Source organism: Ciconia boyciana, chromosome 1, assembly GCF_034638445.1.
Source record: "Ciconia boyciana chromosome 1, ASM3463844v1, whole genome shotgun sequence".
In the NCBI taxonomy this organism is placed as follows: Eukaryota; Metazoa; Chordata; class Aves; order Ciconiiformes; family Ciconiidae; genus Ciconia; species Ciconia boyciana.
In genome coordinates, this window is record NC_132934.1 from 54,383,522 (window position 1) to 54,411,398 (window position 27,877).

Below are 27,877 nucleotides of genomic sequence, written 5' to 3' on the forward strand. Positions count from 1 at the left end.
CAGAGGTACCCCAGGAGAAGATGAGCAGCAACTGACACAAGCTGCAATACCAAACCCACCAATCCTTACAAGTTTTCAAAACTAGTTTAGCTAAGGCCCTGAGCCACCTCATTGAGCTGGCCTTGCTTTAAGGGGGAGGAAGAGAAGGAGTGTTGGACCAGATTACCTCCTAAGTTATTCTCCAATTATCTAGTCATTTCCTTTTATATTAGATTTATTCCCCAGTTATACTGGGTAAGTGCTGCCTTAATAACCCAAAACTGCTCCTTGAGACAGGCTCTGTAAAGGACCATGGGTGATCCTGATGCTCCTAATCCCTAGCAACACTCAATGCAAGAGAAACCAGCTCAACATTTCCAGACTCCTCGTGTAGCACTGAGCAAAATTCAGGACGTATTTCTTTTTTGCCTTTTATTGCACACAGCATTAAGAAATGAGTGCAATATAGAAGTGATGCTTAATCACACATGCGCTAAGTTACCACAGTCCTCTCGAACCAAGATGGCCTTTGCTATCTCATGTCACCAGCTTCATGTACTCCTTACCAGGATCAGCCAGGCACGGCGGCAGCTCTCACCGCGGAGCTCCATCGCCTCGCCAGGCACTTTTGCGTGGCCTGAGCGACCCGGGTACCATGGCACGGGAGGAGGCCCACACGGAAGCCGCTCGCCCCGCCGCCCGCCAGCACCACCGCGGCCCCCACAACCTGGCGCCCCGCAGCCCTGCCCGCCGCCCGCTCGGGCCGCGCCGCCTCCTCACGCCCGGCCTTCTTAGGGCCGCCCCCCCCGGCCCCACGGGCTTTGAGGAGGGGCGCGGGGCCGCCGCCGTCCCCCGACCGGCTGGCGGGCGGCGGGGCAGACGGCAAGCGACTACCGCCGCGGAGAAGAAGGCGGAACCGCGGCCCCACGCTCCGGTTCCTCTTACCCGAATTTACCGCCAACGGCGCGGCCATCTTGGAGAGAGGGAGGCGCGTCGCGGCGCCGCCGCCCGAGGAAGGCCCGCCAACACCCCGGGCTGCCCGCGGCGCCGCCTCACGAGGAGCGGGGCAGCGTCCCGCCGGCCCCCACCGCCACGGAGGACGGGGAGGGGGTCCCACAGCTCCCTCCTGTCCCGGCTTATGGGGCAGCGCAGCTGGCGAAAGTTAATAAACGGCCGCTTCCGCGCCGGCGACTCCCACAGGGACAGGGGAGGCCGGGGCCGCGGGCCCTGCGCCGCCGGCTGACGGGAGTTGTAGTCGCAGAGGGGTGCGGAGCCCCAGCAGGGGCCGCGGCGGCGGTCAGACGTGCGGCGGTGTGCTCGGCTTTTCCTGGTATAAGCTGCAGATTGATAGTTCCTCGTGTCAGTTGGCTTCGTGTTCAAACCTTTTCGAGGTGGCTGCGGAAAAGGGAGAGCACCGGGGTTCTGCATTCCCACGTTCCCTCTCTGTTGTAAATAACATCTCACTTCTGTGCCGTTCAATTTCTCTTTCCTTTCAAGCCCTGCCCTATAAGCCGTATTCATTGAATAAGGCAAAATGCCTGAAGCGAGACGCTGCACTGAGAGGTAAATTTATTAGAATTTTTTTTTTTTCAGTGAAAAAAGAAGTGCTACTATTCTTTTTTCAAAACCAGAATGGTTTCAGTTTCTATGGTTTCAGACTGAAGTCTTCAAAAAATGAAATAAGTAATTTGTAAATGTTTCAGTGAAGGATGATCCTTATTTAAAATGCAGATAATTAAAATAGCACTATTCCCTTAAAACCAGTAAACTAAATTTTTTGTTCAACTTTGTTAACAGCTGTGTGGCTTTTAAAACTCATGTTTCTTGGGCTTCGATTGGTGAACTTGGGTTTACAATCTTGTATAGAAAAAAAAGCCCTGGTAGGGGTTATCCTGTGAAGAAAGCTGCATTTAAACTCAAAATATGTGCAAGAAAAAAGTACCAGGAATGAAGAAAAGAAAGCAAAAAGGACATTTGTACATGTATGTATCTGGAGCTAAGGAACAAATATTGGTATCTTAGAAGTATCCCGTATCTGAAGTCAATTTACCACCCTCTGTCCCAGTAGTAATCAAGTCTCCTCAGAAATTCCCTCCTGTATTACCTTTAAGATAAAAGATTCCACCAAGACTATGTATTCATTTTTAGTGCCAATAGTTTCCCTTCTTGAACTTTATTAAAACAATATTTCACAGTTGCAAAACTATGTCCAATGAACTAGACCCATGGGAAATCGGCAAAATAACTATCTTTGCTTTTCTACATCTTCTCTATAATGGGATGGCAGAGGGGGCAATGTAGAGAGAGCAGTGGTCTTGGGGTGAGAGTGAATTGGCAAGGCAGCTATGAGAAAAAAGAGACAGAAACCAGAGAAACAGTTTCACCAGGATTAGTCAGAAGTGAAAGAGGAGAGAGAAGAGGAAATTAAAAAAAAAAAGGGGGGGGGGAAGTCTGTCCTGTCAAGAACAGCTCCTCTCAGAGTTCAATGGATTAATCCGTTCCCATTAATTTGGCCTAATTTGTTCATTTAGGCCATCATATTTCCTTGAGATTTCCCTTTTCTTGGTCTTAGCCATGAACCTGAACAGACCTATTGCAATGAGAATAATAGACAGTGAATTATTTATTTTATTCTAGGAAAGGAAGAGTGCCAGGCAAGAGGTGAAAGTAAGAAATAAGTTATTCCACAAGCAGCAGAACTATTGCAGCCTGGGTACAACATTTCTATATCTTCTCCCATGCACCCATCTCAGCGAAGCCAGAGCTCTGCTTTTATGCTGTCCACGTACCACCCCAAGACCCATGGCTATGAAAGGCAGGTACCATGATAAATTCGGAGATGTGTGTGCTGATCGCCTGGCCACGTTGAACCTAGTGGATAGCTTGAGGTTTTGCTTCAGCCTCTCCAACCACAGGGTTCCTAATTTTTATCTTTTCCCTTTATACGTTCCCTGATTTTCACAAACTTTGTAAGGACATAAGTTTTTGAGGCCTTTAGCCCTTGATCAGATTGGGTTGGAATTGGTTCAGGAATTGCAACAGGTTCAAAAGTTACTGAAAAGGTTTGGCAGACAAGAGTGTGATTTCCTAACCCTTGTTTCCTTAAGAAACAAGACTTGGGGGGGGGAGAGGGATAAATAAATAAATGAATCAGTTCTTTTAAAAAGCCTTTCACAGGCATTAAGAGCTGTCATATTTCTTTTGGCATTCAGATGCAGCCAGATTGCACACACTTTTTTTTAATCTCTGTTGGGGAAAAGAAATCCTTTCTAACCACTGCAGATTTAATATTTTAAATTTCCAGATAATTCTTTCCTCTCCTTGCCAATTGGCCAGTGGTCACATAGCAACATGAAGAAAAAAACACCCTGAAAAGAGTGGATGGCATGGGGTAGGTCACTGGGCAGTTGAACTTCAGAAGAAAAATATCACATTTAGCTCCAGCTGCACTGCATTTATTATACTCTTTCTCTGTCAGCAATGTGATATTTTAATGCAAAATAGCTGTGACAATACAGCTACTAGTATGGATGAAGTAAGAGAGGTATCTAGATACACCATACCATACATTCTGTACATATTTATATTGGCATAGTTGTGTCCATCCATGCTTTGATGAGCAGGCAAGTCCATGAATTCTTTGCTTATTCTCACTTTATTTGCTGTCCTTTAATTTAGGATCTTATTGCTTACCCAGGATCACTGGCTGGTTTGGTAGACTATTTTTGCCAAGTCACTATAGGAAAAGAATACCTCATTCCTCTTCCTAACAATAGCTCGCAGCAAGTTCCCCAATACAGCTGGGTTCAGTGAGGGACACCAGCTTCTTTCATCCTTAATTAGAAGATGGAAATCTGTGAAGTATCAAAGGTAGGCTGACACTAAATACCTGGGGTGGATATTAATTCCTCTGGATTCCAGGGAAAGGAGGTCCCAGATCACCTGTAGGGTAGTGAATTCTGCTTGTGCGGTGCAAGACCTTTGTGTAAGAGATGTTATTTTCTATAGGCGGAAATAACTACTCGTAATAATTAAAACGAACTGCACAATGGGAACCTGCTCTTTGACTGGAACTTCTAGGTGGTTTGTGATGTATTACAGGTGTAACATTCTTAATTTTAATAATACTAAATTTAGTCGCCGTGGTTCATAGCCAAATCACACATCAAGATACGAAGATAACGATGATGATATTATAATTCCTTTTCTTTACATTTTATTATGATTAGGCAGAATAATTATTAGCAATAAAAAAGTATTGTTCAAATGCCCAAGAGGCCATGCTTAATTTCCCACCTTTAATCTTGAGTGTCATTGTGTTCACATCCTGCGTGATGGAGTAAATTGAAAATTAAAAGGCTTTTCTGCATTGCAGCTGAAAAAGATGCCTTGTAGAAGTGCATCTACATAAATAGACCAGTCTTTACATTGTGAAATATGCCTCTTTACCCAAAAAGTCAAAAGCATTTCTGGCTACTGATTAGACCATAAAACTTCCTTGAGCTCTTATTTTGACTGACACTAACTCTGTCTGTGCATCTTAGCTTACTGGTCTGTAAAAATGGGTATAACATTTCACAGCAGGCCTGGAATGCCGATCAACTGGATCTTTAGCCTGGCCCCATCTGAACAGAGAAAAAGAATGTGTTTTTGGGTTACGTTAAGTTGGCAGAGTAAAAAAACCCCTGAATTCTCTTACTATGCCGGCTAATTTTCCTGAAGACTTCTTAGCTGGCTATAATCCTGTGTTTGTTGCAAAAAGCATGTTTTATACATCAAGATAGTTAGCTCGGCATCAAATTTTAGAAGAAAGTCTAAGACCTTTCTCTGCAGTGATTCTCAAGAAAATAACTGTAATTTCTCTGTCTTCCATCCTAGATATTTCTACTGTCACCATGGTATCTAAGCTCATCAGAGAAACTGCGTGAGGTTGTTGCTAGCTTGGGTAAGTGGTTGATCTAGTCCAAGGCAACAAAGAGCTAAATGTTCTCAAAGTTATATGAATACCTTCCTCAGGGTCTGGGAGCAGAAGGAGAGGAGCTGAACAACGGTGAGTGCTGCCTTTCCTGTGTAGGTGAGAACAATTATTGACTATAGGCATCTGACCAGAAATGAATGCCTTGATAAACAGTATCAGTAATTTTCCTGCTTGACAATTGGGTCTTTATGATCCCTGTTCAGGCTTCAGAGGTAAAATGAAAATACTGTTCTTGGCCCTGTGATGTATTGTAAGTTAATTTTTTCCTAATTCCTGCTTTGGGGCCCTTAGAGCTATCCATCTTGTTATTCTTTCTTCTCTATCCCGAATGAAGAATAGCTTTTCTTTTTTGTAATAATTTCTCCATTCAGCTTCTGAAGTGAATGAGGCAGTTACTAGCCTGGGAGATAATCTGATTATTGTAATGATGTAGCTGCTAGTAATTGACAACAAGAGGTGGAGAAACATACAACAGGGGAAACAATGGAAAGACAAAGTACGAGCAAAGTGGAGATATTTGATATAGTAAGTAGAAGTGTTGGTACATCAACTGCCTTATTGATATTCATTCTGTTCAGTGATTTCCATATCAGATTTACAGATGGTTGATGTTTTTGCTAGTTGCCAGTCCCACAAATTCAGACTTCGTCCTGAAATTAATGCCAAGCTCTTTACGAAGCGTGTTGTATATATTCTGCAGGCTGAGTTATACACTTATTGAATCCTTTTGGCTTCTCATCAGAGAATGGCTGTGCTGGAATAGGTGTAAAGCTACGGAAGTGTAATGAGGTCACTTGAGCAACACTGAAGGTGTGTAAAGTTGCACAAAAATGTCTGTACTAAGAATGTAAAGCACAGGGTTTCTGTAAGTGGAGATGATACAAGAGACAGGAGAGAAAGTATCTTGACAGTCATAATCTAAGGTAAGTTGTAAAAAAAAAAATCATGATCTCATACTTACAAACTGAGTGAATTTGATATGGGAACCAGTGAGACTCAGGAAAAATGGCATCTCATAATGCCATCTCTACTGCAACGTGAAATTGCTTCACACATTACACTACCGTTTTGTTAATTATTTTCCCAGTGCTGTCCACTTCTTTGGAGTTCTCTGGGTACAAGATAAGAAGCTCCTGTACACCAAAGATGTGTGCAGAATTTGGCTTGCATACTTCTGACAGTCAATTACTGAAATACTTTTCCTGGCCTGATGCTCTGAGGTAGCTTATTTGAAGGAAAGCCCTGTTTAAATACGTAGCATAAGAAAGGATTTGCTTTCTGCTCCAGTCCATTTTTGGGTTGTTGAAGTTTCCTGAGGATCAGGAAGAATTATCCTCAGGAGCAAGAATCTGAAGGACATGAACTGAACAAATCCCATTTCTGGAATAGGCAACTGTATTAATTGGCTCTGGTGTCAAAATATTTCACTGGAAGTCACATGTCTATTGAAGTCTCCTCCTGCCTTATTTGGTTATGACTGTGCTGCAGAAGGATAATTAGAAGCAATATTAGCTGTTCACAATTAATGGGGCAATTGTTGAGACCACATGTTCAATAACTCCTACCAAGGTGACACCTTAGACATTGGAGCACTAAACTATATTATGTGCTTGAGTGATCAAGGCTGGAGTTTATGGCTTATGCTCATTCAGTTGCTTGAGTGCTTAAGAGGAGAATGGTGGAAAACCTTTATCTTATGCGCAGGTTTCTGAGCTGCTTGGCACATATAACTCTCATAGCTTTCTTCTAGATGGTGTCAGATGGTAAAAATGAATTTCCCTCATCGTTCAAAATTTCCCTCATCATCTATTCTAAATCAGACAAAGCTAAATCTGTCTTTGAAATGTAGTGCTGAAAAACACCTGGTCAGCTAATCTGACCTCTCAGATAAAATGAGACCTAACCAATGGAGAAGACAAAATTCCCAGAGTTAATTGTGTGTGTCTGTAGATGTCCAGCATGGTAGAATGGTAATCCTTTAGGTCCTTCTGCAAGCCAAAACTACTAGTATTGTAGATTAACTTTAGTGGAATTATAACAAAGCATACTTAGGAGAATAGTACATTCCAAAGTTAATAACCTATTGAAAGCATGCATATAAGAAATACTGATTTGAAGAACAGACATTCAAAGATCAAATACACGCAGAAAAAAAGTAGTGACCCACATTCATTTTGGGTTGATATCTGCATAAAGGATCATACCAGTTCTCTTTAAGTAGACAGCAGTAAATTATGATCTCAGGATATCTTTACATCTTGTGCTATCTCTTTACAAACGACAATCAATATTTGCTTGGAAATAACACTCAGAATGTGTCACTCGGCTGCATTCCTAGGCATCTGCCTATTAATACTATAATTTTGTTTTTCTTATGCATCACTCTCGGTCTTACTTAATGCACAGTCTGTCTGCAGAAGCAAGAAGTTGTGGTGAGGTCCAGCCCAGGAGAAGCTTGAGGTACTGACTCATTCTGAGACACTGAGGGAAAGGTTTGCTTGCAGGTATATTTAGACTGTAACTACACAAGGACACTAAGCTATGAGAAACCCCTAAAAATGAGGTGGCCTTATTTTTAATGAAGTTTTGATTGTGCCTTTTGGGTGGCTTAGTTTGACATTGTTTTATACTGGCAGATGGTAAATGTGTTTTAAGGTGTGATTTCCCAGAACTTCTCAGAAATTCTAGTGTTAATTTTGAGTTGAGATCCAAACAGCTTTATAGGAAAGATTAATGCCTCCCTTTCACTGGAGGAGTTCAGATCACTTGTTCAGGTTGTGAGAGGCTTGCTAACTTCCCCCCACACACGCATCCCCCCCACCTCCCCCAGCTTAACATACATCTCCTACCTCCCATAAAGGTTGGAGGGGTCTTTGGCATTCTATGCTCTCAATCTCTCGTTAGTGCCACTTCATTTTGCACAAATAATTACACTTTCGCCCAATGTGGAACTGGAACATGCCAGGGAGCAGGGTAGAGATAATCCCACCGTTCAAATGACTAATCTGACCACCAGATAAAGAATATTTCTCCTGTGATTTGTCTCAGTGATTAAGTCTTTTGGACAAAAACATCAGCGTCAACCAAAAGACTTGAGGGAAGCACAATCCAAGGCCCTCAACTGCCTAGAGCTTTTGCTTAAGTACTGTGAGACTCAAATATTAATTCACTTTCTGCCTAAATCGTGAAGAAATGCAACCTAAGTGTCTACTACTTTGGAAAGTTCTTGAAAGCCTGAGCCATATGTGAAAGGGGACATCACTTCCACCAGCTCTGTCAACCTGACCAGCCACAACCTTTTTTTCCTTACAGTTATTCCAAACCAAGGCAATCTGTATTCTAAGGGTGGATTTTTTTTCTGATATCAGCAAGAACAAAAACATGTTTTTATTTGTATTGATCAGAGCCACTCTTTTAATACTTTCTGGTTTGTTTGCCTACTCAGATAAATCAGTGAGTCATACAGCCCTAGTGCTCTCAATAAACTGATTTCTTGTCTGAAAGTTCTGTGTCTTCTCTCTCTATTCATGGCTCCTTAAATTAATGATCCAACTCGAAGTCTTACCTCACACCAACTTTCATGCATAACACCAGAAAAAGGACTTTTTGAGGAGTTAGTCTCCCTCTAGAGCTAACAGACTTCCTCATTGCTAGGACTCCCTGTTCATAAGCAACTGACCTCCTCTTGAAATACTGTGCAGACTTAGAGGAAGTTAAGGGGATAGTATTAATTGTTGATATTTAAAATTAAGGGGAAAAAATAAGGGGACAGTAAGTACACACACAGCTAGTGTCACCCAGGGCAGTGTATGTTTTTACTCACATGATGCTTCTCTGCCCACATCCTTCTCTCATCCAAATCATGGCTGGAGTCAGCCATGTCATACTAAGAAGTTCTTCAATGGGAAGCCTGGCTGCCATTACTAGAACCAATTGACACAAGGACTGCTGTGGTAGGACAGGAGTAATCACCTTTCTGGTAACCTTTTGTCACATGCTGTGACATGAACAAACTGCCCCAGCTCAGCCTTTTCCCAGTGGGGCACACCTCACAGGTAATTGTGCTGTCAGTCTGCTCCACAGCAGTTGCCAACCCTCTGCAGACTGAGCTACTAGGGCTCACTTTTAGAGCTTTTATTTAAAACAACTGCTTGAATTTCACAGGTGCAAAAGCTTAAGCACTGGAGCACTTCCTAAAAAGAGGGCTTAGAGCCACAATCCTTTTGAGCTTTTGTACGCTGAATTTCTTGGAGACTTCGCTCATGAACCCGTTGCTTCATGATAAGCAGAGCTGTTTGAACCAGTTACTTCACAACATGCAGTGCTGTTTTGTCCGAATGTAAGGAGGACATAACATGCTACTAAACTTTAAGGTCTATACATGATGCAGATGAGCCATGAAAACCTAAGGTAGCTCTATTTATCCTCTTAATTCCTCCAGTTATCTGAGATGAAAGGTACCAATTAAAGGTGAATGCTGTGTCATAGCTAAGTTTTCTTAAGGAATTACACTACTCAGAATATTAGCCAAGTGCCTTTTACAGTTTTGATTGTTCAGTCACATCAACAATTAGAAGGCAATGCCTAATAAAACTCAATTAGGCCATCACAGTCTCCTTTGTCTAGGAGTACAACAGAACAACTGTTATTCTTTCAGCAGTTTTACTTCACGTTTTGCAACTTGCACTCTTTGTTTCTGCTCTTTTTACTTTTCATGAAAATAGCCATAACTCAATAAATAGATACTGTACCTATTTATTTTTAAATAAAATTGACAGGGATATTTTCACTTACATAACTAAATTGAGATAAGCTTAGATAAGAAGCTTGGATTTTAACTAGATCTTGAAGATGAAAAGATCAGCCCTTTGTCTTTACTAAGATCTCAGCTGAGACTACTTATTGTTTACCTGTCCTGAGGTGGGAATGTATGACTTCACTCTAGTGAGAAAAGGTCTGAGAGTGCTCCCTCTGACTTCTGTGCCTTTGAAGTAGTCCTGCAATGAGTCAAGGCACATACTCCTCAGAAGAATGAGGAAAGGTATATGTTACTCAGAAGGAAGAAAGTCCAGTGTCTAGATTCCTATCTGCAAAGAGGAGGAGTGAAGAAGCAAGCAACCAGCAACTTACTTCCCTTTCATCCCTGATTTTGGCAAAGTCTTTTTACCCAAGTGGGAAGTAGCTGGCTTCCCACCTAATCTTAATGTTCTTACTCTGCTGCTTCTGTGCTGGAGAGTGAAGAAAGTGATGGCCCACCATCTCAGCTGAATGAATGGGTTGCCTCTGAAGGACAACAAAGCTGACCACATGCTTATGGAAGAACCTACTATTAGGCATCACCCTGTGCATCTTACTCCACGGTACATTCCCTACTCTCTTCTCTCAGGAGATTCTTCATTACCTACTATTCTGCTTAGTCATAGCTTTACCCTGAAGTCTTTTCAAAATTTATTCCAACATAATACACCCAAGAGATTAAACATGGAAGATTCTGGGTACATTTGGTAGAATCTGGTGGGTGCCCACTTTTTTTTTTACATCATAATACTGTACCCAGTGTTTTCCACAGTGTAGGTCTAATATTCAACATGGAAATCCTGTGTGGGAAACTTGCAGAATGGAACTGTCTTTCAGAGAAGATGAGTTTTCATTGACCTCAGGAGAAGTTGCAAATGCTCACCTGTTTTGGAAATCAGGCTATTATCATGGGGTCCCGTGCAAATATAAACATCTAAAGGTTTTGAAAGTTGTGGCTTTTAGACATTACACTGTTTTATTCACTGGTTAGGAGAAATACTGCTAGGCATGGACTAAAACCACTTAAAAAACTCGGCATATCCTTCCTTCTTCCCATGTCAATCCAACAACTGTGCAGTACATTTTAAGGCCCAGCATACAGTGAGTTTGCATAAAACAAGTTATAAGCACTTCAGGCAAGCGTGACACAATACACTGTCAGTGGAAGTGCTAGTGGCACATCTGTGCTGAAGCTTTCCATGAAAAATGTCCTTTTGGTTTCCCAGGTGTGATACCAATACAAAGAGAGTAAGGAGAAGAAAACAAAACAAAAGTAAGTTAAAGTAAAAATCTGCACATGATTTACATGGTTTAGCAAAATATGGCTCCTATCAGAGGCTGACTAGCTACAGTTTAAAATAACCTATTTAAGAATCAGAGGCAATTTATCATTCCCTAAAAAAACAAGTGCTAGATTATTAGGAGTAAAACAAACTAGGTCTACACAGGGCTTTAATTCTATGTCTGGCCTGTTAGCAGGAAATTCTCCTATTCATGCAGTGATGTGCCAGTGATTTTAAAATGTTGCAGGGGAAAACACAGTAAAATTTTAAAATGCATATGAAAGAATAAAAAAATACATGAAAATAGAAATATATCTACCATCCTTTAGGTGTCTCGGTTAGCCTATACAATATGGTCGGGATACCAGCCTGGTCTCTGCTCCCCCTGGATATGATCCCTGCCCTCGGTGGCTCTCAGCCTGGCCCTGTCATGCTGCAGGGCGCTGGAGGGAAGATGGAGCAGAAGGGGAAAGAGAGCAGAGCAGCACAAGGCACACAGCACAACCTTTGCTCTGTCAGCGTGTCAAGCACAGGCTGTTAAGAAGAGGAAATGTTCTCTATCAGAATATAAGGGCCCAATTTCTCTGTACAACAAGCGCATCTATGTCATACAGAGTCTCAGTTATGGTGCTGCCTATATGCAAGACTGATCTTATTATTCTGGGATCTCTCATTTGTCATCATTACAGTCAGGTTCCTGCAGCTCCTTAAGGAACATACTCATATTTCTGATTAACAAATGCTTCGACTTTCCTGTTTAATCTATTATTTTGCCTATCTAACCTATCTAATTTCAGGCTTGTCTCTCTACCAGCATTATTTATATAGCATAAAATTAGCTGTGGTAGCTCACATTCCTTTGGCAAAAGGAAGTAGATCTGCCTGGAAAACTGCAAGGTTGCAGCTGGAGCTTGGCTGGTGCAATATATTTACAAGCATCAAAGTTCACCCCAGCCCTTTAAGGCAACGTCATACTTTCTTGACAGGTGAGCTCCTGTCACACCTGGCCTATGCAGAACACAAGTTCCAACACCGATAAAGTCTGTGGAAATTCTTGTAACTAACAGTTCCTGTTCATACGGTGGCCATGGAATCAATACACAGGATCAAGTATTGCATTTTCTCAAGTCGTGCACTTTTTACTTCATCTCAGCAAATCCCATACGGCTGAGGCGTTTTTATAAGAATGCGAGCAATTTTGAGCTCTGTGGAAAATGCTGAGTGCTGTCGGATGCAGGCAGAGAAGGGCAGAAGAGAAAAAATACATTCCTTTGAACACACTAATATAGAAGGCAATTAAGGAACACAACAATAATGAGCAATCATTCTCTCTCGTAATGTATGTTGCACTTTAAAGAGCAGGTGAGGACTCCCTGAAAACAATAACAAGTAACATAATGAAGTCCTGTCTACACAGGAATGTTACTTCAAATATTTTAGATGAGTTCGCTTGAGTGCATTTGCAAAGATTGTTTTAAAGTGGCTGGGCTTTCTTTTTGCATGAATGAAACCCAGGCTCACCAGCCCACAGCCTTCAGCTATGACCTGCATCAAGCTCGTGAGAGGATTCTGTCCATTTTTGAATGATTTTCCCTCATTGTATAATGTGGTAAAGTTCATTTGCTGTCTGGCCCCTGAGTGCCCTCCTCTGTTACAAGATCATCTGGATTAGGTATGTTATCACTCTCGCTGAATACTGATGGCTTCCTTTGCAATTCCAATGTGTGTGTCCCCCCACATTCACACATTTTTTTTTAGAGCAGCACCTCTTTTCCTCCCCTGATACTGTCTCATGGATTGTGTGTAGCACATCCAGCCCCAACTCTATGACACTGCCTCAAATATTAGGATTTGTGAGTGTTGGCCAAACTGAATGCAAGAAAGACGTTCCTGAGAAATGGACCAGTGCCACCATAAAGCAAAATAACACTGGCTGATCTACAAGAGCACAAGGGATGTGAACAGGACCTCCAGGACTTCTAACTGACCAGAATAGGATGAACTGTGAAGTCACTGCTGAACCCCAGTATTGTAACGTGCCCAGGTGATTGACCACAGCTGTCAAATGAGGTCACTTCAAATAGGGAGTTGTAGAGCTAATTTTATTTTCCAAACCACTAAACTGAAATGCAAAGACTACGGTTACAAAAATGCTGTTTGAAATCCAGATAGACAGTCAGCTTGAAAATGCTGCAGATGGAAATATTCCTATCATGTCCTGTATTATATTATAGCTCTGCATCTCTAAACCAGGTAGTATCTGAATGCCATCACCGGTGGTGGAAATGAGCTGTATGAACCATGAGCCTCTTTCCATCCATTTGGCACTGCTTTCCCTAGTGTGGTCATTGTGGTGCTCCACAAGCAAGAACTCAGTCTTCTGTCCCCACCTCACGCTGCTTGACTACCCATCTGGGCTCGCTGCTACTCTTCCTGCCACTCCGATAACGTGGCAGCACCGCATGAGTTAAAGGCAATACAGATTGCAGGGCAGGCATATTTATTGCAACAGTGGATGCAGAAAAAAAAGCAATAGCAAATATACTTTGGCTCATAGTTTGTTCAGCACTCTTTAGCTCCTTTCACGTTTTATGAGACGAATTACCAAAATTAAACATTTCAAAATGCTGAGATTATAAGATACTTACAATCAAATCTTTAGCAATATAAAATTCTTGGATTCAGGCCAGTTGCTCTAAAGGCTGTTCCCTTCTAGTGCACATGATGCTGACCTGTGTGTGTTATAGAAGATCTTAAGGCAAAGACTGCGCTCCATTTTACTATACACAGAGCAAAGCAATGCAGCCTTCTTGGTTGCTTATCTGCATGGTGTCTCTCTCTCACTTCTGCAACTGAATATATTTCAGTACTCTTCTATGCAATGCTGCATATCTTTCTGATTTATCCATTGCTTTTTTCGGTAAGACTTTTTCTCATCTCTTGGAAACACACTTCAAGGTAACATTGCTACAGAGGTGCATATAGATCTGCAAACTTGAATCCTGTTACTATTCACTTTTCATTACCCCAGCATCTTCCTCCCTCCTTCCCATTCCAACACCAGCACAGGATTTCTATGGAAAGAAGATGGAAGAAGATTTCTATGGAAGTGGGAGGCGTCTTATTTTATTACACACTACTGGGTTCCCTGGGAACATCCATTTCCTAGGAAAGCCCAGACTGGAAAAACAGACGGGAATGACATTCCAAAACTGAGAAAAAAAATGAAACCTATTATCATTGGCACTGAGTTCAGTGTAGAAATGACAAATATTTGCAATTTTTCTCTGGCAGCCGAGGCACCAGTATGATGAGGAGTATGAGCCTTGCAAGCTGCTTGATGCATAAAAAATGTTTCAAAAAGAAAAGGAGGATAGGAAGGAGAAGTCCAAGGATTCTGTGAATGGATTTCAGCATAGGAGCCAGAAGGCAAGAAAAGAGCTGGAGGGATGCTTGTGGCAACTTGTGTTAACTTTCACACTAGTGTCTAGATTCAGAGGAGTTTGGGAGAAGGAAAACAACATACAGGAAGTTTTGCTGTAAATTGTGCAGAAGGAAACAGACCTCTGAAGAGTATTAGGATGTTATACCACTACCTCAAGTGCCCCTGAGGTTAACAGGAGTATTGGTAGCTTCCTGGAGGTCCCCACTGCACCCTTTCCAGAAAACAGGAGTGATTTCTGCTTTCATTTGCAAAGATAGGTGCACTTAGCAGATAAAGTGCGCTGTGCCAGAGTTATGCTGAGTAAGTAAAGATTATCATGAAAAATTTGGCTGAGGCATCCCACTGAAGTTCTCATTTTCTCCTAATAACACAAAAACATTAACAAAGATGCATCACTTTCATATCTTTGGCTGTAATATATTCATTTTTACCACTGTATTCTCTCATTTAAGAAAGAGCAGGACAAGTCCCTCATCCTGTTTGCCAGAGCAGCATGGACACCTCCTCCTTCTCTCATGGATTTTGAACAAGACATGGTGAACATCTGCCACTTGCAGCAAATACTGATCAGAGTGTTTGTAAGGCTCCTCCACCTGCCCTTCAATTTCCCAACAAAGCTCTTCATTATTATTCTACAGTTACTCAGAACAGTCATACAGTTCCTTTCTCCAACACATTTGCCCAGTAAAAGGCATAATTAGCCAGAGAAGCAGAAAGATGTCTGGATCTCCCAGACTGACAAAAGGAATGGACACATCATTAACATCCATTGCAGTCCGGGGAGGAATTCTTATTTTTGTTGCTGTAAATAAGGCTGAATTTCTAAAAAACCTGTCATCAACTATTGTATATCATTCTGCATTAATAGCTGTGAACTTTCCATAGTCTCAATGAGGCTTTGCAGAAGATTGAAAAAACATCTTTTTTTCTATTTATGAAACCTGACTTTCAGTCTGAAATATAGGCACACACGTCCAGCCGCTGCTTCCAGCACAACTCAGGATCATGAACTTTCCAAATCTTGAAGTATTTTCTCACTACCAGCACCATGAAAGCACATAATACATATTTCCAGCACACACTGGTAGACCAGCATCAATCCAGTGAGCAGCGAGCCAACTGGGTTGCTGGCAAGGACGGAGGCACTAAAGGTTACACATGTCCACATGCAGAGGTGCTGCTTTATTGGTTTTTTGTTGCTGAATATTCAGACTGCAGTCTGTACAGATGCTTTGCAAACTTTACCATTCTGAAGTCCCAGCATAATTACTCTTCATCCCAACCAGGCATGGGAATTACTCAATCTCTGACGCCTCCTTTTCTGCCAGTATTGGTACACCACCATCATATCTCTTGCGAATCCCTTCTCAGGACACTCCACTGTCAATCTCCTGTGCGTTTCTTCCATACAGCTTGGCAGCCATTTGAAATGGTGGTGACTTAACACTGGAGGAGTCCTGAAAATAGCTTGGTTTCACCCCAAACTGCAGAATCCTGGTAGGTTCCTATATTTGTTCCATGAGACAGTGGCCATGGAGCATTGCCTGGGAGAACACCTTCCCAGCATGTTGAGCGAATCAATGCACAACAGTGCGTATGCAACAAATCACAGGGAAATGGGGGCCGAACCACAATAAATAAATCATATCAATACACATTTTTACTCTAGCTAGTACACATTGGTTATTTCCAAGAAAAAGTATTCTGAAAGCTTTTCCTTGTAGATATGGAAACAATTTCTTAGAAACAGTCCTGCTCAGTTATCAGACCTATTCAAAACAAATGTAAACCAAACATTTCCAAAAGCAAATAAGGTGTCAAAATGTGGCTATGTAAGACTAATTGAATGAAAAAATTACAACTACTTAAAAGCAAAAAAATAATTAATTTAAGGACATCTTAAATCTTACAATGGCCACATGATGGCCTAGTGAATTATTCTAACCAGATTAATGCAGAGGTGGAAGCAGGGCTATGGGTAACCTTCAGTAACATCAGCCAAAGTAATCTTCAACCATGTAGATTTTTTTCTACGTCATTATTGGATGCTGCTGAAATTTGTGTTCATGCAGGGCTCAGCAAAGGGGTATGAACAGACTCTTACTAAGCGAAAGACTCCTTAATACTGGATTAAAAGAAGTCACAGAATTCACTTAATAAACAGCCTCAACTCTGACCAAGGATTGCAGCTTTTAGATATATTATTTTTAATCTTTCTTTCTGAGTCAGAGTACTTGCTTTTATTCAACAGGAAACGTTGCCAGGTATGAGGTGTGTCAACAATTACATTACTTATATAAGTTACTTACATAATGGGTACTCCTGGAACCTATGAATCCTGTGAATTCAATATGCAATATGAAAATGTGAAAACTATAAACTTTTTGAGAAATATATTATTTTGTATACATACATTCACCTGAATTTGATTAAAATGTAGCTATATATATGAAGCATATGTTACAATTGAATATATGTGCAGAGAAACATGGAATTTCTCACACATATAGGTGTTTATATTCCATTGTACATTTTGTTTTCAAAAGCGCATTACATTTGTGTTCGCATGTCAAGTCTACTACTGAAAACAGCATTTATTTTTATGGAGACCTGGGTCCTGCCTACAAGCAGAAGTGGTAAAGTTAATTCATAGAGCTTTCCTATTGTGGATATACATATGTCAATATAAAATTTAATAGGCACAAGGTAATGTTAACTTGTTTTAGGAAGGAGAATAAACTGTGCCAACACAAGGCACTTTAATGTTAGTGGAACGGGCATATTGTACGAGGCTATACTGGTATAACACTTCAATCTAAGATACAAAAGTAAAGAAGAAAAACATCATACCACTAAACAAAATAGTTATGCCAGTGCATTCTGTGATGAACACCTCTCTTTCCTATCAATTGCTGAAATAAGTAAAGTTCTCAGATGTGTATTGTCATGACAAAAGTAGTAATAGCTTCTGCACTGGAGGTACCTGATAATTCAACACCCAGGATGAGGCTGCCCATTTGGAGAGCTAAGGATGCCGGTGCAGGAGAGCCACTGGAGAGCTATAAAGGCGGTGAGTAAAAGTGCTCTTTTTGTCTGTTAGCTGAGGTGATGAGGTCCTTTGTGTGGCATGGGGACTACAGGAAAAAGGAAGAGAGAGTTACGGGTTCAGTTTTAACAAGCCCATGGCCCAGGGTGTCTGCGGTAGAAAGAGGAGACAGAAGCAACGCGGTTTGTGTGAGTTTCTGACAATATAAAGACCAAAAAAAAAAGCCTTTTTGGCAGGGGAGAGATCCTTTCCTTGAGAATTTGCAGGAAGTTGCTTCTGTCAAAATTACTTACAGCCCCTATGCATGAAAACAGAATTTGCCTGGATTTTGTAAGTGAAGAGAGAAAAACAAGAAAACACCTTTTTCTGTGCCTTTGGCTTCTGTTCCAAATGGGGAATGGACCTGGAAAATCCTAATAATAATAACAACAACAAAAATCTGTTCAGCAAAGGGGCAGCACTATGTGTGTGCCTGCTGCCATGGGACAGAGAGGCGCCGGGCAGGTGAGGGAGGCTTCGGCCACCCGAAGCTGGGCCTGGCAGGATAGCAGCACAGCGGCCTGGGAACCGCGGGGGGACGTGGAAGGGGTCTCCAGATTTTGCAACTTCAGAAACAGATGTCCTCGTTAGCGAAGTAATCCTGTCACACCAGCTCCTCGTGGTTGGAGGCTGTGAGGATTAAAAAAAAAAAAAAAAAAAAAAAGGGAGAAAAAAGGGAAAAAAGGGAAGAGTAAGGTGGGAGGTGGCCCCGGAGGACGGGGCTGGCAAGCTGGGGCCGTGGCAGGAGCCGCCGCCCGCGGGAGGGGGGAGCGGGACAGCTCAGGGGCACAGTCCCGGTCTCCCGGCGTGTGAGGGAAGGGACGCGCCGTGAGAAACCGCGGCCTGTGTTGAATTTACCGGGAGCCGCATCCAGTGCCGACCTAAACGCCGTGACAGCTGCGCTCGCTGACAGCCGGTTTCTGGGAGGACATCCCCTCCCCAGACGTTGCAGCTGACAACCGGCAAAGTCTGAGGGGGAAGTAGACGGGGTCGCTTCGACCTGGCGGGGGAAAAAACCCCAAAGCAACATCAATGACAGGGGAAAAAAAAAATAATCAGCCCAGTACTTTACACCTGCACAGGTTTAATGGACAGCAACAGGTGGCTGAAATTGCAGCGGGTTTACGGCCGGGGACTCCCCGGAGCAGGGCGCCGGGCGGTGGGGCGGCCCTGCCTAGGGAGGGGGGTTGGGATCCCCGGCCTTATCCGGGCGGCAGCGGTGGCGGAGGGGGGCCGGCCCCCCGGGCTTGGGACTGCACAGCGGCCGCCTCCTGCCGCGCTGCCCGGGCCGGCGCCGCCGCCTACAAGTCCCGTCATGCCCAGCGCCGTCGCGGCCGTTGCCGTCGCGTCCCGTCCCCCCCCACCCCCCCGCCGTTGCTCCCCGCCCACTGTCGGCGGCGCAAGCGCAGGGGAGGCGGCGTCCAGGGCAAGTCTCCCTAATGTAAGATGGTGGCCGGGCTGGCAGCGGAGCGCCCCGAGCTCGGAGATTACCCGTCTCTCGCGTAAAGGTCGTCGGAGCAGCCGCCCAAGCGCCCGGCCGGCCACCCGCCGCAGGTCCCGCCCCAAGAGCGTCGCTGCGGTTTTCTCCCCCCCGCTTCGCCTCTCTTTCCTCGCCGCCTCTCTCCTTCCCTCCCCACCCTTCTCCTCCTTCTCCCCTCGCCTCCTTCCCCGCACGCTCACCCACCCACCCACCCACCCGCCCACCCCCGCCGGCCCGGCCGCCGCCGCGCCAGGCAGCGTGAGGGAGAGCCGCGCACACGCACCGCGGGCCGGGCAGGGAGGAGGAAGGCGGGTGAGTGCGAGCTGAAGGCCGGGCCGGGGAAGGAAGGAGGGAGGGAAGGAGAGGCGAGGAGGAGGGGGGGGGAGCCGGGCCGCTCTGACTACGAGAGCGCCGAGGCTTCGCTGGGACGGCGCAGGCCTCAGCCCACCCCCCGGTGCCAGCCCCGGCGGTGGGGGGGACGCGCCGGGCCGCTGCCGTGTGCGGAGGGCACCGGGCCGTGTGGGGAGGGCGAGGGGGCGACCGGGCGGCTCCTCCCCGGGGGGCGCCGGGGAAGGGGGCTCCCTCCGTGCCGCTGCCCGGGGGAGGCTTTATTTATTCCCTCCTTGCCGCCCCGGCGCGGCGCGGGGGAGACGCTGGGCCGGGCCGGGCCGCCGGCCGGGGGCGCGGGGGGACGGTGCCCCTGTAGCCGCTCGCCTCTGCCGGGGGAGGCCGGCGCGGCGGGCGCGGGGATCGCGGCGTGATTCACTTAGGATTTGCGTGGAAATTTCCTCTCTCCCCTTCTTCCTCCTCCCCGGAGCCAGGCTCCATTTGTTCTTGTGATCTGCACTTTTTTTTTTCCTGAGAGAGAGAGGCAAACAGATGGTAAATGGCAGCCTCTTATTTTTGGTGTTATTTTGGACGGTCCGTGTAACCTCCCGAGATTTGTCTGTCAGTAAAATAACTGGTACGTAACTTTTCATCTCCTACTTGCAAAATACTAGAAGCTCTTTCCATTTTGTGCGTTAGCAGAAGCAAATGACAAGGCTGCGTACGGGCTCTCATCCTACTTCCAGCCACAGTCGTACAGCTCTACCTGCCAGTCTGAAAGTGAGCTGCCGGTGTCTTCATCTGTACAGTAAAAGGGGAGGGAAAATACGCTAGATAATTATCTTAAAATACTTTGCTACTGTACCTGAAAGGATTTAATTGTCCATGGCTTATATATTTGTGTCAGTATGGTAATATCAAGTATGTAGCTCATAGGAGAAGCAATTCTTTCTAGAGCATATGTTAATGTAAGCAAAACCCATCAGCTAGTTAGACCTGTGGAAACTCTAGGCCTGCAGATGTTAGCTTACTCCTGCCCAAAAGTTTTAGAAGTTAATGTTGGCCGATTGCATGTTTACTGAGCCTGTACAGATTTTTAACTTGCTGTGTTTTAAGTGTCTGTATTTTGTCTTAGTTTTAAAATGTCTCGACTTGAGCATCCCTGTACTTCGACTTCATATTCTTGTAAACGCCATGACTGGCACTAACAGAAGAGCAACTCATACTAAAAGATTAATATGTAGAAGAATGAAACTCCTTCTAGCCCCTTTCTCTCCCTACTTTAAAAAAAAAAACAAAGGAAAGAGAAAAAGAAAAAAGTAAAATACAGGCTTATGAAGAGCAGAGAATAAAACAGCTGTTTAGTTTGAGAGGGTGAATTAGTTTCAGATAGCCTACAAATATTCCAATATACTTCTAGTTTCTTAGCATCTCTAATAATGTAGGGAACTAGCGCATAGTCTGGGATTTGGATGTGTTGTACCTTAGGCTTTTGGGATTCTGTGGCAGAGTTTCCATTTCATAAATAAGACAAACACATGCAAGCATTTAGAAATGCTTGGCAGTTGAACTTGGCTGAATTGCAAACAAAGTTCATTCTAGGAGAAAGGATTGTTTTGGAAAGGGGGAATACAATGATAAAATGATGTCTGCTTTTAACTGGTGTGTTTCTTCAGGTGCCTCTTCCTTGCTTTTAAAATGATGAGTCTTGGAGGATCCTAACAGCTTTTCTCTTTGCAGAGAAAAGGTGGTGAGTGTCTGTCAGGAATAGTGCTCTATTAATTTGTGGTACCTTTTCTTCAGAAAGTTTAAGAACAGCTATACAGTGCCCACTAAATAAAAGGCCTGGGTTAAAGAAGCTGGTGAGAGAATATACACAAGTATGTGGCTTTTTTTGTTTAATTAAAAATATTCATTATAAACAGATATATGTTGTCCTTCATGGCTGTTGTTCAGGAAAGTTAGGATATTCATTGTGAGTGAAATGTTTTGAAATTACTCTGACCAAGATCTTAAGTGTGGGCCCTGAAGGCTTAACTCTGGCAACTATTTCTCAAAATTTTGCCTACCTCTTTGAAATAAAGGAGATGATTTCAAATACTGTTTTGTAAGCACAGGTAACTGCTAAGTGGCTGATCATAGATTGCATCTTAGGCCTTGGACAACTAGATTTGTTGCTCTGGTAAGATGAGGCTGATCTATAGGCCTTACCACATGTTGGAAAGAAATTACTTGCTCAGCAAGACCGCTAGGATCAAGTGTTCTTAAACTTTCACATGGTGAATGGTGTCTTAGGTTGTACAAACCACCTTTTGTCCCACTTGCAGTTGTGTTGCTGAGAACTTGAATAAGTGCATAGGTGAAAGACTGCATAACTTACCTTGCTTTAATGTCCTGAATGTTTCAGCTCTTTAAACATGTTGATGCTTTCATTGCTTTCCAGTGTGTATCTTTCTACCTGCTTTGTCCTGTATTTATTGGATGGAAGCAGCATGAGGAGTCAGAGCTCTATGAGTAAATAGAGACCCCACCTCTCTGGGCCCCCCTCCCCTTCTGGTTCTTGGAGAAGAGTTAAGGAATTTATTCCTTTCAGGATTGGTTAACATTTGTTAACATTTTAACAACTCTAAACACTTATCAGACTTGGAAAATGAAGTATAGCAGCAAATGGTTTGGCATGGCTTGAGATGCTGCTCAGACCTTCTGGTTCTTCCTGTAAGCAAATTTGGAGGGCAATATAACTATCTAGCAGGAAATATGAATATAACCTCTGTAAGTAAAAGCATGTATGCATTTTTACATTAAACAAATAGTTTAATGCAAAAAACAGTTAGGTGCATGTTTTCATCAAACTGGGTTTTTGTTATGTCATACCAGAAGCTTCGATGATATGCTTGGTTTTGTCAGATGGCATTTTTCTTGTGTGAGCTTGAAAAGGGAATCCTCATCATTTTCTTACTTCAAAATTGTATCAAAGATTCTACTAATTTAGTGAACATTCAGAATACATGTTCTTGACTTCTGGCTAGCTGTTATTAGACTGGCTACACCAGCTTAAAGGAAAGAATTAGTGTTTAAATTAGTGATTTCCACATAGTACTAAGATCAAGTAGGTTTTGTGGTGGTGTGTGTTTTGGTTTTTTTTTCTTTCCTTCCCCTTGGCTGTTCTGGGAACATGAAAACTCCAAGGTATTTCTTGTAGGAGTCTGTCATTTAAATGGAGCTTACAAGTGTTTTCTAAACACATATGTACAAAATAATGCATTCATAAACTATCTTATATGCATGCTTTAACAATTTGAGGAAGCTTGCATCCAAAACCATGAGGAGAGTACAGGCCAAGAGAATGACACTCCTTGTCCCTTTCTGTGTACCCTGAAAGCAGTGTACTGTGGTTTTTATTCTGGAGCAGAATATGGTTAGTGTTAATTTCATAATGATTAATCAGTTATGTGTGTATTTTTATTAGGTACTCCATCTGTTGATGGTTTTCAAACTGGGGAAAGGTGGGTTGGGGTCAGGATAAGGGGGATTTTTTATCTTTTAGTCACCGAGTTAAAAACAAAGGTGGATGTAGAGATCAAGCAAACATGCTACTGAACTTGGTGGGAAGGGAGCTTAGCTCTTGGCTGAGGCCTGTGCCCTGAGCAGTGCTGTCTGCTTTCAATCAGGTTCTGTTTTCTTGCAAGGGAAGAAGGGAAAACTTCAGCTGTCTGTGAGTGGCTTTCTAACATACTGTGATCTCAGCATCAGTTTCTTCTATCTTGCTGCTATCTCAAGAAGAATAGATGCCTAATATGAAGTGGGTTCCAATTGACTGCAATATCTGATATAAAGTAACTGTACTTCTACCTGTCTTAGTTGTGAGATGGAGGGTCCCCTGTTGTAGTGCAGATCCTTGGACTGTCCCTTTCTGGGCTTTGGGTGTTTTACTTGTCACAGCTTAGCAGTCCTTGATTGCTGGAAGGTAACATTGCAATATCTTCTGTTTGATTGCCAGTATTAATTATTAGCACTAGGAATTTGGGGTGGTGTGTGTGGTGTCTTTTTTTTTTCTTTTTCAAAAGAGATGAAGTGGATAGAGAAAGAAACTGTAAAAATGACAGCACACTTCCCTTTCTTGACTTTGAACTTCTTCTAATGAATTCTTCAAATTCTGAACAGAGTCACAGGAGCTTAGTAGGAATGACCAAAAAATGCAACAGGAGTGAGAGTGTACCATGGTTTTCAAGTAGTGCTTCATCCCTGGTCTTATTTTGGCACATTTTTAGGCTTTGTTTGTCGTGGACTGCAACCTAATCTTATGTTTCAGACTACTGAGCTCTAATCTCTTCCTTGCTTAACAGAAGGGGCCTTTACTTTTCCCAGTGTGGGTGTTCTTAAATGGCTTCTTCCATGTAAGATTTGATACAGAGAAGTAATAGCTAAAAGGGTAGCAATCTCACTCATTGTAGGACAAAATACACTGCATAGGAGGACTCGCTACCAGTTTCCCAGCTTAATGCAGTGGAAAAGTGAGAAGCTGGGCAATTTGTTTCAGGAACACTGAATTCAACAGATGAGATTTGAAAGCAGGCTACATGTTGTGTTTTAGTTTAAAGTTTCTATCACCAATGTAGATCTAATGTCAATCCTGTTTGAATGGTGTATATTAATTTTAAATTGCAAGATCCATGGGCTAAGACTCCTAGGGTGTGAAATACTGTACTTGCAGGTGGAGTAATTTTATTACTTCTAAACCCATCTCCTATTACATGCTACAATAACTTACCATCTTAAAAAAAGGTAACAGAATTTGAGTGCAGGAATGGGAGGAAGTAATTCAATTATATTTATATGTGCTTTGGAACTGCCTACGTGAGGGAGGTTAAGTGATAGAAGTGTTGATGAAGGTAATGTCCCAGATAGGTAAGCGTGTGGTGGCTGTTGTTCAGAGTTTCTGTTTTGCAGTACAGCCTAGAAATTTAGAAAAATGGGATGAGGAAAGAAGTATGTAGCAGTAATCACTAGATGTGTGGAGAAAGTATTCAGCTACCTTTTCTTCTTTCTCTACCTTCTCTCCAAATATAATGAATTAAGATAGGTATATCTTATAGCTATAGCTGTGCCTGTCAGTTAAAGACCTAAAGCTTCTCTGTGATCTGCAGAAGTTACCTTGGGCTGTTGGACGTTGCAAAAATAGAAACTATTCCCTCTTTGAATAGCTTCTGCTTCATTACGTGTGACTCCTTCCTTTTTTATTGAATGAGATCTAGAATGAGTCTTCAGTATCTCATTCATGAAAGTGTCCTCTGAGAGCTCCTAAACTATAACATAAAATGAAAGGCCAAAACTTGCTGGGTCAAAATTAGTGTTTATAGGTCAACTTGCCTGACGGTTAATTTGAATGCATTTCCTCCAATCAGTGTGAACTGTAGGGGCCCCTAAACTGCTGGAGTTATGTTAAAAGCACTGGTCTGAATGAGAGAATAGCATTAATCCAATTTGTCTAGTGACTTAATCTTACTGCCATTTATCATGTAACTGCTGCTCCTCTGCTGCCTGCTTGCATGTGCTTCTGTTGGTTGTTTAGCGAGTTGAATCCCTTTTCCTAAGAAGGTAAGCTTTGCTTTTATGAAACTTCATCCTAGATTAAGGTTCAAGGAAGTTATAGCTGAGGAGCCATGTTGGAGAAATTATAGCTTCTTCCCGTCTTTGAAAGTTTCTTTGCTAATCCTTTCATTTAGTAAAGCATATATTTAAAATATTAATGTTGTGGTTTCACAGTTAGTGGCAAACTGGTTCTAGAACATCAGGTGGTAAGTCTGAAACTAGAGGATGATCATTGGTTTTCTTTTACATAACTGTTAGTGTATCTTGAAAATATGGAATAACAGCTGGGGAGTTTAAGGAAATATCAGCTCTTATACTTATCAAGCTGTCTTCTGCACATGGGTAGTGTCATCTTCTGGCTGGATTACAGTTTCATTTTTGTCTTGAATAGTAGTTATAATTGTAAGTATGCTTCAAGGTAGGTCCATTCTCATGCTTTCACCAGTGCAGTGGCTTCCTGCTCTAATTGAGCCCTTTTAGAGCCATTAATTTCTTAATTCTTTTGCTCATGGTCTCATTCCGATTTAACCTTGAGGCTTGTGATTCCCTGGGGGTGGGGCAGCGTCATACCTTGTATGAGAACTATTGCTCTGGTTACTACTATGTAAATACATAGCGCAGTGAAACTTGGTAAGAACCAGCTGCATTGTGTGACCATATGACTCTGACAGTGTTAAGAAAACACTATACCTCAGGCAGAAGCTGCTTAGAATTGGTTCTGTAGACAACAGTATCTTTTTCTGGGAAACCAGCTAACTGCTTTCAAGTGTGGTGACCAAAAGGAGAACACCATACAGCCATCTTTATAAGGAAGCCTGCAGTGGCATGGCTTTTATTTTTTGAGCTTAGTTATATAGAGTATAATTAAAGTGAAGAATCAGAAAACAGGCACTTAGAAGTAAAATGCTTATTCTGTCTCTGCTGATAATTAATACCAGTTACCATGAGTCTTTTTAAATTCTTTGCACACGTATATATATTAGACTATTGAGTAGAGCTGAAGCGAAATTTGTTTTCAAACAAATGTAATTTGGTAGGACGAGGTGAGAGAGGCAGGTTCCTTTTGGCACTTGCAGTGCTGTAGTCATCCATGCTTAATAAATGAGCCACTTACTGGTTGAGAGGAGCAACCAGCTGCTGTTCCTGCTGTATTCAGTGTGTGCCAAATCTGAAAGCGTGGTGAAGATAACTTCCATAGAGGTGCAGTGCGGCATCTTTTGACAGTACCATTTTTTTCTGAGACTTATAATGGACTCAGGAAAGACCCTAGTATATGGAAGTGCAAGAAAGGAGGTGTACTCACTCAGTGTCACTTTTTTTTCTTTAACTAAATATAAAGCCAGATATTAGAGAGCATCCTCTCAAACAGAGCTGACATCAGTGTAAATGTTTCTGAGGCCTCCTTAATATTGTCTTCATTTTGTATTTTTTTCTTATGTTTTTTTAAAGAAACTTAAATCTAATAGCCAGTTCTTCATTCTCTTAAGGCACTTATTTGAATTGCATATGGGTTCTGGTTGGTTTGTGTCTCATATGGGCTTAGGCTTCTCTGAAGGAACTGCATTCAGCTGTTCTTGATCAGTAAAAACTGAGAACTGTCTCTCTTAGTATTAAAAAGTCACAGCATTTAAAGGATATGCTGGACAAGTGCATTTGCAGTCAGCTTGAACTTCTGTGCTTTTTATAGTATATATTTGTCATAGTCTGACAGATTATTTGTCTGGGATTTAATTCAGTGCCTTGTACATATCAAATGACTCCTTAACTTCACCTGCCTGAGTTAATGCAGCTCCATATAGTTGAGGTAGCAGTAGAAGGAATTTATCTAAAACCAGTACTACACATCCTACTTAAGTTTGTGGAAGCTGATGCTCTGCTTTTGAGTATTTTACTAGATTGTTTCTTTTTAGAATACTAAATTAGTTTTCCCTTTCTGCCCAGCCTTTTTAGAAAATGACCTGGAAAACTATTTCCCCAGGATACTTTTTAACGCTCTCTCTTTCCTTTTTTCTTTTTTTTTAAGACAGTTGCTTTGTATGTGGCTGTCTCTAGAATTTGTTTACTACAGCATATAGGTTATCTTCAAGCAGTTGGTTCTGTTCCCCATTGAGATAAAGGTACTTCCCTGAATGCAGGTCCTGATCTTTCTCAACTTTGTTTTTTAGTAACAAATACGTATTTCCCTGAAAAGGAGAAGCAGAAGATTGTAGCTTGTGTACCAGATATGTCAGAATTGGGATTTATGATGTGAGTAAATATTGCACAAAACTACCTTTCTAGATTTCTAGCAGGTATGTGGAGTGAGTGATATAAAGATTCTCCCATCCTCTGAAGTTTTCCTGTGCTTCTAGGTTAAACGTTTGAACTCTGGTTTGCTTTTTGAAATAAAACTCAAGTTTTTGCAAATACGAAACAGATGTCTACAGTAATGCTGCAACTTATTTTCACCAGTTTTAGACTTGAGTACGTTTAAGTGGTTATACCTTGTTGTGGTTAATTTGTGAATCCTTAAAGCTTTCTAGTTTTTGTCCCATTGGGGGACACAACCTTCACTTGAAGGCAGTGATGCAAGATTCTGATCTGGAGTCTTTAAACTCCTGTGTTTAGGTATAATAAATATCAACTTTTGAATCATTTAAGGTCATCCCTAATCTCTGCCCCAAAGGAATGGAGTTTAGTTCCTTGTAATGTAACTTCTACGCTTGGGACAGTCTTGTGATTGTAGCTTCCACCTTTATCTTAATTTGCGTGGATTTTAGAATTTCTTATTGTAATTTCTGCCTGATAAAAGTGAACCATAATCAATAATTTCCAAGAGTTGTTGCCTAAAATACTTAGGCTTGTAGATCTGAGCTCTGCTTTGTACTGTTTTTTTGTTACGATGGCAGTCTTGTTGGATAAAGATTGCTGA

The 27,877-nt window shown here is 42.4% G+C and overlaps 2 protein-coding genes and 1 long non-coding RNA gene across 12 annotated transcripts in view; 1 reads left to right on the forward strand and 2 right to left on the reverse strand.

Annotated features, from left to right (window-relative positions):
- The window catches only part of NUP205 (nucleoporin 205), a 53,163-nt gene extending 51,997 nt beyond the window's left edge, over nucleotides 1-1,166 (reverse strand). The window contains exon 1 of one of the 2 annotated variants that reach the window (XM_072866450.1): nucleotides 925-1,166. In XM_072866450.1, coding sequence (XP_072722551.1) covers nucleotides 925-952 — 28 coding nt within the window. In that variant the 5' untranslated portion in view covers nucleotides 953-1,166. Of the gene's footprint in view, nucleotides 1-545; nucleotides 679-924 lie in introns of those variants that run through there. The other variant, XM_072866461.1, reaches the window with a different exon arrangement.
- Nucleotides 1,167-15,634: 14,468 nt separating this feature from the next.
- LOC140662007 (uncharacterized) lies at nucleotides 15,635-18,840 on the reverse strand. The gene is made up of 3 exons (XR_012045971.1): nucleotides 18,426-18,840; nucleotides 17,466-17,616; nucleotides 15,635-15,939 (listed from the first exon to the last, which is right to left on the reverse strand). It is a non-coding gene; the product is annotated as an uncharacterized lncRNA (long non-coding RNA).
- A 131-nt stretch (nucleotides 18,841-18,971) lies between these two features.
- Nucleotides 18,972-27,877, forward strand: part of CNOT4 (CCR4-NOT transcription complex subunit 4) — a 90,025-nt gene continuing 81,119 nt past the window's right edge. For 7 of the 9 annotated variants that reach the window (XM_072866518.1, XM_072866566.1, XM_072866547.1 and 4 more), the window contains exon 1: nucleotides 18,982-19,359. The gene's annotated coding sequence lies outside the window, so the exon portion shown is untranslated. Of the gene's footprint in view, nucleotides 19,360-19,868; nucleotides 20,012-27,877 lie in introns of all 9 variants that reach the window. The other 2 variants (XM_072866528.1, XM_072866592.1) reach the window with 2 other exon arrangements.